Below are 10575 nucleotides of genomic sequence, written 5' to 3' on the forward strand. Positions count from 1 at the left end.
TATTCTTTTATTCTCTATTCTTTTTCCCCCACTTATAGCTTACTACCACTACTCTCTTTCTACTGAAATCCTGAAGAAAAAAACAAAGACCAAAATTTTCTTGAAGATATTTCCAGTTTTAAGGTTGTGGGGTGGGTTCTAATTTGACAAATTTTTTACAAATACAAAAACCTTTTTAATGTTGTCTGAAAATATGTTGAAAGGCGGTTGGGTTAGTTTCTGTTGTTTTAACCCACTTGTCCTACAATAAAATTATCACAAACCAAACTCTTTGTTTTGTCCTGTTTTTTTTTTTTTTAACTAATATAGGAAAATCTTTTTTCTGCTCTGCTTTAGCTTCACTTCCACACTGTTAGAATATTCCCTCTTTCAATCTTTTCTCAAAAGTTACAATCTTTTCTACTTTGGATCCCTCAATTTTGTATTTTTTTACTATCAATGATAATGACTTCTTTCCTATGTACATAAAGTTTTACTTTTTCTTAAGGATTGATAGTATTTAGATCTGTGGATTTGGTGGAAATTCAGTTTTTAAGTTATTCCCTGTTCTTAATTTACAGGTATAGTTCAAAATTGATTGACTTGTGTGCAGTGTTGGAAAAGATGAATGGTGCTGTTTTAGTTGCGCTTGCTGCAACCATTGGAAATTTTTTGCAGGGTTGGGATAATGCTACTATTGCTGGTACACATTCTTTATTCATTGTTGTTGTTATTATCTTTCCAATTAATTAAATTTGTTTTGATGGAATAACATTTATATGATTGTTATTTTATTGAAGTTGTCAGATAGTTCAATGAAGTGTTTCTGCTATTGCAGCTATTAAATTGTTTTCTTCTCATTGTGAATTTACTACTAAAGTCCTTTACATGTTCTTGCATATTATTTATTACTACTATTTTTTATCCATATGTATTCCTAGTTGCATTCTTTTCTCAAATACGTGTAGAATTAGTACTGTTTTTTTTTATCTATGTCTTCCTAGTTTCGAAGTAGAGCCAGAATTTTAATTTTATGGGTTATGAGTTTTAGAATGGCGAATTAAGTACGAATAACTAGGTTCTAAATTTAATATTTGTACATATTTAACAAATGCATCAAAAGCTATTGGGTTCGGCTGAATCGGCACTCGGGCTTCTAGCTCTGCCCCTGTCCTAGTTGCATTCTTTTCTCAAACATGTTTAAAATTAAGGTACTAGAAGAGTCATGCATTAATTCTTGGTGTTCTAACTATTTAAACTTGCAGGAGCTGTTGTATACATAAAGAAGGAACTTACTTTGGATGCTTCAGTGGAAGGACTTGTTGTCGCTATGTCACTCATTGGAGCGACGCTTGTCACAACTTGTTCTGGACCCATATCTGACAGCTTTGGTCGTCGCCCTATGCTTATTCTGTCATCCATGTTTTATTTCCTCAGTGGCTTAATAATGTTGTGGTCACCTAATGTCTATGTCCTGCTTATAGCTAGACTCTTAGATGGGTTTGGGATTGGATTAGCTGTTACACTTGTCCCATTATATATTTCTGAGACTGCTCCATCGGAAATACGAGGGTCACTGAATACTCTTCCGCAGTTCACTGGTTCTGGTGGAATGTTCTTGGCCTACTGCATGATTTTTGGAATGTCCTTGATGACCTCGCCGAGTTGGCGATTGATGTTGGGTGTTCTTTCAATTCCTTCTCTCATCTATTTCGTATTAACTGTACTTTATTTGCCTGAATCTCCTCGATGGCTGGTCAGTAAAGGAAGAATGCTTGAAGCAAAAAAAGTTTTGCAGCAATTGCGTGGCATGGAGGATGTTTCAGGTATGCTATCTGCTATTTGTTGGCAAAAAATTACATTTTGTATCAGCTGGCTATTTAAATGTTGGGAAAGTGTTGACTGTGTCCCATGCCTTCTCAAGGACAATAAGCAACATCTAGGCTTTTTCTATTTCCTTATGCTTTGATGTTGTATTATCTATTTGACAAGTAAAACCTATTGAGAAAAAACTTGTACAACATGCTTTGGTACTGTATGTAATTGGACTCAAGACGCATGTGCTTCATGCTGGCTTGAATAAATTGTGACAGGTACAGTATAGATAAGACTAAATTTTTGCTAGTGATGGAGTTAAAGCGTCCCTTTGGGAACATTGATAAAATGGAGTTAGAGCCACACATCCATTTCTTGCCAGGGGTATAGTGTACACATATTATCTTTCTCTTCACGCTTCCAGGAACATGTTTGAATATGTATTCATGTGACATCCTCCCACCCAAAGCAAGGTTTTGCATTGTAGACTAGCAGTACCACTCTCTTTTTACTCTGTTTAGCCGGAAAGAAGTGAAAGGGTGCCCATATTCTATCACTCTACTTTGATTTTCTTGAAGAAGAAAGGGTGCTAGGTTAGCAATTTGTGCACCCATCTTGTGGGTTCATTCTTCTCCACCTAGCTTGGAGGTGGGAGGATTCAGTGTTTGCGACTGTGAAGATTAATTAACTTCATTCCCCTATCGTCCCATTAGAGTTTGTCTGTAGAATACCCTTCTTTTAAATTCTTTCTATATATTGATCTGGTGAATCCTATTCAGTGAAAGGCACTGATTTCATCATATTGATTTTGTTGATTATTCTGTGTAAAGGGGAGATGGCATTGCTAGTTGAAAGTTCAGCAGTTGGTGGTGAACCATAAATAGAAGAGTATATCATTGGTCCACCACATGACCACATAAACATGTCTCAATATGCTATACCAAATCAGATCTGTACACAATATGTAGTTGTTCTACCAACATATGCTGCCACTCGTGTTCCCTGGCTCCTTCCTTGTTGGTTTTATTTATTTGGGGTTAATAGCTCTCTCTTTTTCTCGTCCCTAGACAGTAGACTACTCTTCTTATAAGTTCTTTCATATACATCTGGTGAATCCTATTTTGTTGAAGGTACTGATTTCATCATATTGACTTTTTGTTGATTATTCTGTGCATAGGGGAGATGGCATTACTTGTTGAAGGTTTGGCGGTTGGTAATGATCCATCAATAGAAGAGTATATCATTGGTCCAGCTAATGAGCTTACTGAAGATCAGGAGCTGACTACTGATAAAGATCATATCAAGTTGTATGGCCCAGAGGAAGGCCTCTCGTGGGTGGCAAAGCCAGTTCCTGCACAGAGTAGTCTCGCTCTTGTGTCCAGGCAAGGGAGCATGGTGCAGCAGAGTGTGCCTCTTATGGATCCTCTTGTGACTCTTTTTGGTAGCATCCATGAAAAGCTCCCTGATACTGGAAGTATGAGAAGCATGCTATTTCCCAATTTCGGCAGCATGATCAGCACCATGGATCCTCACATCAAAGACGATCACTGGGATGAGGAGAGTCTGCAGAGAGAAGGTGATGGTTATCCATCAGATGGTAGCGGTGCAGACTCTGATGACAATCTACAAAGTCCATTGATATCACGTCAAACAACTGCCGTCGAAAACATGGTCCCTCCTCCCCATGGCAGCACTCTGAGCGTGAGGCGGCATAGCAGCCTCATGCAAGGCAATGCTGGAGAAGGGGTAGGCAGCATGGGAATTGGTGGTGGTTGGCAGTTGGCATGGAAATGGTCTGAGAGAGAAGGTGAAGATGGAAATAAAGAAGGAGGTTTCAAAAGGATATATTTGCATCAGGAGGGTGTCCCTGGCTCTCGGCGTGGGTCTCTTGTTTCAGTTCCTGGTGGTGATATTCCTGAAGATGGTGAATTCATACAGGCTGCTGCTTTGGTAAGTCAGCCTGCACTTTACTCCAAGGAACTTATGGGTCAGCATCCCGTTGGACCAGCGATGGTCCATCCATCTGAAACTGCGTCAAAAGGTCCCAGTTGGGCTGCTCTTCTTGAACCAGGAGTCAAAAGTGCGCTCATTGTTGGAATTGGAATTCAAATATTGCAACAGGTGGAGTACTATGCTTTTCTCATTCTGTTGCTTCTTTTGGTTGTTTTACTATGATTCAATTTAATAGCCCTGAAGTTTCAGCATGCAGTCCTTGAATGCTGATGAAATGGACTTATTTTCGAGTTTTAAATATGCTACTCCCTCCGTCCCAATTTATGTGGTGGTATTTGATTGGGCACAAAATTTAAGATAGAAAGGAAGAAAGACTTTTGAAACTTGTAGTCTAAAAATTCATTTGGCTGTATAGAAAGATTTTATTATTTTGGATAGGCTAAAAAGGAAAGAATGTCACATAAAATAGAACAGAGGGAGTACATCTTTGCAGTTAAGCGTTCTGTTTCCTGCTTAACCATAAGTATATTTCGGGATGGGGGTCAGAGTAGGAACATGTAAGGGTTGCTTGATCAAACTACACAGTAAATCCTCTCATCAATTATCTGGAAACAGATAAAAGGAGCTTACCTTAATACATCTAATTTAATAAGGTTTAAGGAAAGACTTCAATGCGTGTCTGTCTGAATACCATGCAACCAATAGCTCTGCAGTTTTTATATTCTGGTTTTGTCCTTTTTCCCGCTGAGTTCACCTTTGTTGATGGGGTGGGGATGAATCTTTTTCTTCATTACTGTAATTTCTGTTGTTATCATTTGCAGAGTCTCTTCCTTGCACTCTCTCCATTATATAGTTTTATAAGGAGAACTACCTCGTAACTAACTAATCTCAAATTCTTGAGGCATTGCTCACTGTTCGTTAGACATCAAGGCACGGTATTTCGCCATCTTACGACTGTAATATTTTGTTTGCAGTTTTCTGGTATAAATGGAGTGATGTACTACACTCCTCAAATTCTTGAGCAGGCAGGTGTAGGAGTTCTTCTTTCTAACTTTGGCATTGCATCAGACTCAGCATCCTTCCTCATCAGTGCGTTAACAAACTTTCTGATGCTCCCTTCTGTAGCTATTGCAATGCGATTCATGGACGTTGCTGGCAGAAGGTAATCTCTTCTTAATTCCTTTATTCTGTTTTAGATTAAGGGTGGTTTTGATCATGTACTCAGAATGTGGTGCTGGAAAATCCATGCAATATATGCGATGAGTCTTGAATTGTATGTCAGAAGATATTTTGCTTTGTACTGGTTTTTGTAGTATCCTCAGATTTTTTTAAAGCCATATATATCCACGGTGGGAAAATCCATCCACTATGTGCAATGAGACCAAAATTTCAAATTGGTTGGCTTTTGAGTTGTATTTCGTGACAAATAGTACTCTCTCTACCCCAACTTACATGACGAAGATGTTACATCATTCCACAAAAAATATTACTCCCTCCGGTCCACAATAAGTGACCAATTTGCTTTTTCATTTTGGTCCAAAATAAGTGTCCATTTATATAATCAAGAAAAAATCCAATTTGTTTTTCCAATATTACCCTTATGTACGTATCCCTAAAAAGTCATTTACTCCTCACATTTGAGAAGAGAAGTAAGTGCTACTATAATTATGGCAACATTTAATGAAGGGTAGTTTAGTCACACTAACTATTTTTGTCTAGAATTTAGTATTCCTTAATGGGTGTGCCCAAAGCGAATTGGTCACTTATTGTGGACCGGAGGGAGTAGTTATGCAAAGTTTTACACCTTTTAAGAATTCAAATTCAATAGCTAATTCAATTTAAACGTAGATGGGATGGTCTCTGTCAAGCTAACTTTTCAACTAGTATTGCTTTAAAACATTTTCTGATTACTACTTGTACATATACAAGCCATATAACATCTTGAATTTCATGCCAGTCAAATGTTGTCAAATAAACTAGGAAGGAGGAAAGTTTTCATTTCTTAGGCTAATCAAGTAGTTAGCCATATTTTTTCTGACAACTTTCTGATACTTTTATCTAATGCTATTGAAATTGGAACTGTTTTCTCTTAGGAGTAGGGATCGAACTTATCATGTGGTATTTGATTAACCTATTCTTGTTTGTTCAATTAAGTGCGAGTTTAACTTTTAAATAATCTAAAAAAGAAAGAACACTACTCCTATTAGATAGTATTTGGTTACGGCTAATAATTTCCAACAGTGGCTTCAAAGGTTGAAAGGGCAAAATTTTCTTCCTGGCATTATTATGCCATTTTAACATAAGTGTTTTGATTAAAAGGGTGTTCGAGGGCTTAACCGATTAAGTGGAGCTCTGGTCTTATTTGACCATAATTCTATAACATTAACCACTATCTCAAGGCTTTTGTCGGTTTTTGCATTGGCTCTTTGGTCTTTGCTCAGCTGGTTCCAATATCTCATTAATCATTCTAAATTAAATGCTTTGGTGGCTCATGCCTACTGGATTATAGTAAAGAAATACAAACTCTTCATCATCCTATTTTTTCTTTTATGGTTTATTAATGTGTCATTAAATGATGAACTGCAGGACACTTCTTCTGTACACTATCCCAGTTCTCATACTATCCCTCATCTTGCTGGTCATCGGTAACACTGTCAACCTCGGGAGTGTAGCTCATGCTGTAGTTTCTACTGTTTGCGTGATTCTCTACTTTTGCTTCTTTGTAACTGGCTATGGGCCGATCCCAAATATCCTCTGCGCGGAAATCTTTCCCACGAGGGTTCGTGGTTTGTGCATTGCCATATGTGCTCTGGTTTTCTGGATATGCGATGTCATTGTGACTTACACACTGCCCGTGATGCTCAATTCGATTGGCTTAGCTGGAGTGTTTGGTATTTATGCGGTTGTATGTGTCATTTCTTGGTTTTTTGTCTTCTTGAGGGTTCCTGAAACCAAAGGCATGCCCTTAGAAGTCATTACAGAGTTTTTCGCTGTTGGTGCAAGACAAGCTGCTATGGCGAAGCACGAGTAGTTTTAAGGCATCTTCAGTTGGAGAATGGATAATTTAGTAACTTGTAGAAAATAAGATTTATTATTTCTCTAGGCTGTCCATTTTATATCCATCTAGCTCTGGAATTTCTCATTCGTATAAGTTGAGAAGTTGTATCCCATTTTATGCATCATGACAATGTCCATATAGTAGAATCTCTAAATTGATTGTTTTCTTTTTTCCTTCCAAAAGGTAGGAATATACATTTGCTCATATTGTGACTTGCAAAGTGAGGAAATATGTTTTTAAACAGAAATAAAGGTTATATATATATGAATTGACATATGGGCTCCAAGTCCACTTTCAACCCGTTATCACCGGCCCATTATGAAGAAAGCCATATATTCAAGAGCAAAATTCATTGGAAATTTTATCTCATATAGTAAAGGTATACACCCTATTAATTATAAATTAAAATTATTATTTTTTATAGCTACCTTTTATATTTTATAGCAAAATAAGTATGGTATATACTATCATTGAGATATGAAATAGCTATTTATGTTTTTCTTCTCTCTTTCTTTCAATTAACAAAAGATTCTCTCTCAGATTTTTTCTTCTTTCTCTCTCTCTTCCTTCTCTCTCTTTGAGCAACTCAAGCCCTAGTATTGATGGCCGGCAAAAAAGAAGAATCTCTCTCTCTTTGAGCAACTCAAGATACACGCCCTAGTATTGATGGCCGACGAGACACTAGAATAGAGTAGAAGGCAGCTATGTAACAGAAACGAGTGAATTTTTCGAACGGAAAGGAGTAATGTGATGAGCTCTTATCATAAATTTGTTGTACGGATCCGACGAACTTTTTTCTCTTCTTGGCTGGAAAACCCCATCTACGACGAACTTTCTTACTCTTTAAATCAATGAAAATAAATATGCTAGATGATGAAAATATTAGCTGCATTGAATTAGGATTCTTTCATCTGCCATCAGCTATAACATGTTGTAGGTGTGCGCATTTTTTTGCTTAATAAATAGGAATGATCATTTAGTCTACAGTAGTTATTACATGTTCAGTTTGGCAAAATTTTTTTAAAGCTCCACCTCTATATCAGTTTTGGTCCTTTGAGATGCCACCAATAATAACATTTATGGGTAAACTTTTTATTGTACTTATAAAAGTGCAAAATAAAGTGCCAGATCAATTTAACAATTTTCTCTTCTTTCTATAAGAAATACCATTTTCCCCACATTATGTATTGTCTCTTTTCATTTGTCATATTTTGCTCGGCAACATCTTGATACGTAAATTAATTTCTTTTTCATTTTTCTCATGTCTCCTACCATCTAGAGGCTTGTATTTATGGGACAACTGTGTACTATAATATTAACTTTCTGCAAAAGAACCATTAAAATTACTTTATGGTCTATTTGCCAACGGAAGGTTTTATTGTTTTCCAATTGATTAATCCTTAGGGGTTTTGTCTATTCTAGAATGTTTTCTTTTTAAACAAAGGATAGAAGTTTGATAAGAAAGTGTAGTGATATATACTCATTTGTGATAGGAGTAGTACGATTCTTTTTCTTATTTATCATATCTCAGAATACAAAATAATGTGATTGTTGGGACATCGGATACACTATTTTTTTTACAACATGCACGTTTGTATTCACTGTCTTTAATTAGATGTAATTTTTGGCTTGTGTAGATACATTTTTTCTGCTTTGTTTGAGATGTACTGCAAAATGAGACTTTTATTGAATCCTAATTTGTATGATCCTCTGTTTTTCTCATTATCATGTTGAACAATTTTTATATCATTATTTTTCGTTATTTTCAATTGTTTTCTTTGGTTGTTTAAGCTATATATATAAATTGGTGTTTTTGTTTGCATTACGCAATAAATTTTTTACAAAGTACTTTACATTGATTTGATAAAGTATTACTACTGAAAAGAAAAAAGTGAAATGAAATTGCTGGATATATAATTGTTCATGGTCTTATGTACATAGATTGACAAATTAAATGAAATGGCATAATTTTTGTAGCTTTTCCATCCCTTGTACCATTGTTAGCCTCTCAATTACTCATGCAAGGACACTGTTTTGTATATTTTCGTTTCTTTTTTAAAACTCCAAGCAAATATTTTTACTATTTTGTTTTATACAAATATTTTAGTAGTTGTCCCTGAACGAGGAAGGCACTTATGTTGGGAGTGAAAAATACATGACTGAGTTCACGTATAAAATCAGAACAGTGAGGAAATATCAACAACAATCCCCGAAGGGTTCAAATAGCTGGCATGAAACCCAAATATGGCAATCAGCCCAAGTTAATGATAACAAGCAAATTTCAGTCAAATACGCAATAAATTCATCAATCGGGACGGACCAAGTCACAATCCCCAACAGTGCTCTACCCCACGCTCGCTATCCGGCGTGCAAGTCACCTCAATATAGCACTACGATGTGCAAATACGGGATTTCAAACCCTCAGGATATCATTTACAATCATTACTCACCTCAAACCGGCCAAAGCTCTAGCTCGCTATGCCCTTGTCTCACAAATCGGCCTCCTCGCGCGTCGAATCTGACCAAAACCAGAACGAATACGTCACAATATGCTAAGGGAACAAAGCCCAAGCGAAAACAATCGAAAAATATCAAAAATCCCGAAATTGGCAAAACCCGAGCCCCGGGCCCACTTCTCGAAATCCGACGAAACTCACAAAATCCGACAACCCATTCAACCACGAGTCTAACCATATCAAAATTACCAATTTCCGATAACATTTCGACCCTCAAATCCTCAAATATATCCAAGAGGGTTTTCAAACTTTTCCAACTTAAAATCACCAATTACATGTTAAAAATAACAATGGATTCGGGTAATCTAACCAAAATTGAGTTAAGAACACTTACCCCGATGTTTTTCTTGAAAATCTCTCGAAAAATCGCCTCACCCGAGCTCCCTTGGTCCAAAAATGGAAGAGTGAGACGAGTTTGGACTTTATTCTACTGCCCAGGGATTTGTTCTNACGCATTTGATAAAAAACCAACCAAATCACCTCCGAATGACTTGAAATTTTACACACACATCCCAAATCACATAACGAAGCTACAGAAACTCTCGGAATTTCATTCCGACCCTCGGATCAAAATCTCACCTATCAACCGGAAATCGCCAAAATACTAACTTCGCCAATTCAAGCCTAATTCTACACCGAACCTCCAAAACCACTTCCGATCACACTCCTAAGTCATAAATCACCCAACGAAGCTAACCAAATCATAAAAATTAAGATCCGAACTCATATACAAATAAGTCAACTCTTGGTCAAACTTTTCAAATTCAAAGCTTTCAACTGAGACTGTTCTTTCAAATTCATTCCAAATTTTCCTGAAAATCAAAACCAACGACCTACATCAGTCATAATACATTACACGGGGCAAGTCATGCCCGAGAACTGGCGATCAAAGTGCTAAAGCTCAAAACGACCGGTCGGGTCGTTACATTTTAACTTCATTCATAAGAGGTAGTATTATGGATATTTAATAATATTAATTGTACGTGCAGTTTAATATTTAATTTATAGCCCAGTCAAATATTTTTTGAATATATATGCATAAATATATAATTGTAAATACATTATGTAAATACTAATATGGGATACACGTGCAACGCACGTGCCCAAATACTAGTAATTATGTATATGATAGCCATATAGGAAGTTAATAACCACTAAACAATAGTAGTTTCTAAAAATTTCTCAAATTCATTTATAGCCATTCGGGCAAACTTGTAATACCCGATAGCCACAAAATGATATCATACAAGTCAT

At 36.5% G+C, this 10575-nt stretch overlaps 1 protein-coding gene across 5 annotated transcripts; it reads left to right on the forward strand.

Annotated features, from left to right (window-relative positions):
- Positions 1 to 7017, forward strand: LOC109213948 (monosaccharide-sensing protein 2-like). 5 transcript variants are annotated; one of them, XM_019377794.1, is made up of 6 exons: positions 1 to 131; positions 561 to 682; positions 1245 to 1805; positions 2972 to 3915; positions 4722 to 4909; positions 6334 to 6963. In XM_019377794.1, the coding sequence occupies exons 2-6, from the start codon at positions 604 to 606 to the stop codon at positions 6776 to 6778; spliced, it is 2217 nt and encodes a 738-aa protein (XP_019233339.1). In that variant the 5' UTR covers positions 1 to 131; positions 561 to 603; the 3' UTR covers positions 6779 to 6963. The 5 variants fall into 5 exon arrangements, with proteins under 5 accessions (XP_019233339.1, XP_019233338.1, XP_019233337.1 ...); XM_019377793.1 differs by having other exon boundaries at positions 1 to 123; XM_019377792.1 differs by lacking the exon at positions 1 to 131 and adding an exon at positions 242 to 460 and having other exon boundaries at positions 6334 to 7017.
- The last annotated feature ends 3558 nt before the right edge of the window (positions 7018 to 10575 follow it).

This window comes from Nicotiana attenuata, unplaced genomic scaffold (assembly GCF_001879085.1).
Source record: "Nicotiana attenuata strain UT unplaced genomic scaffold, NIATTr2, whole genome shotgun sequence".
In the NCBI taxonomy this organism is placed as follows: Eukaryota; Viridiplantae; Streptophyta; class Magnoliopsida; order Solanales; family Solanaceae; genus Nicotiana; species Nicotiana attenuata.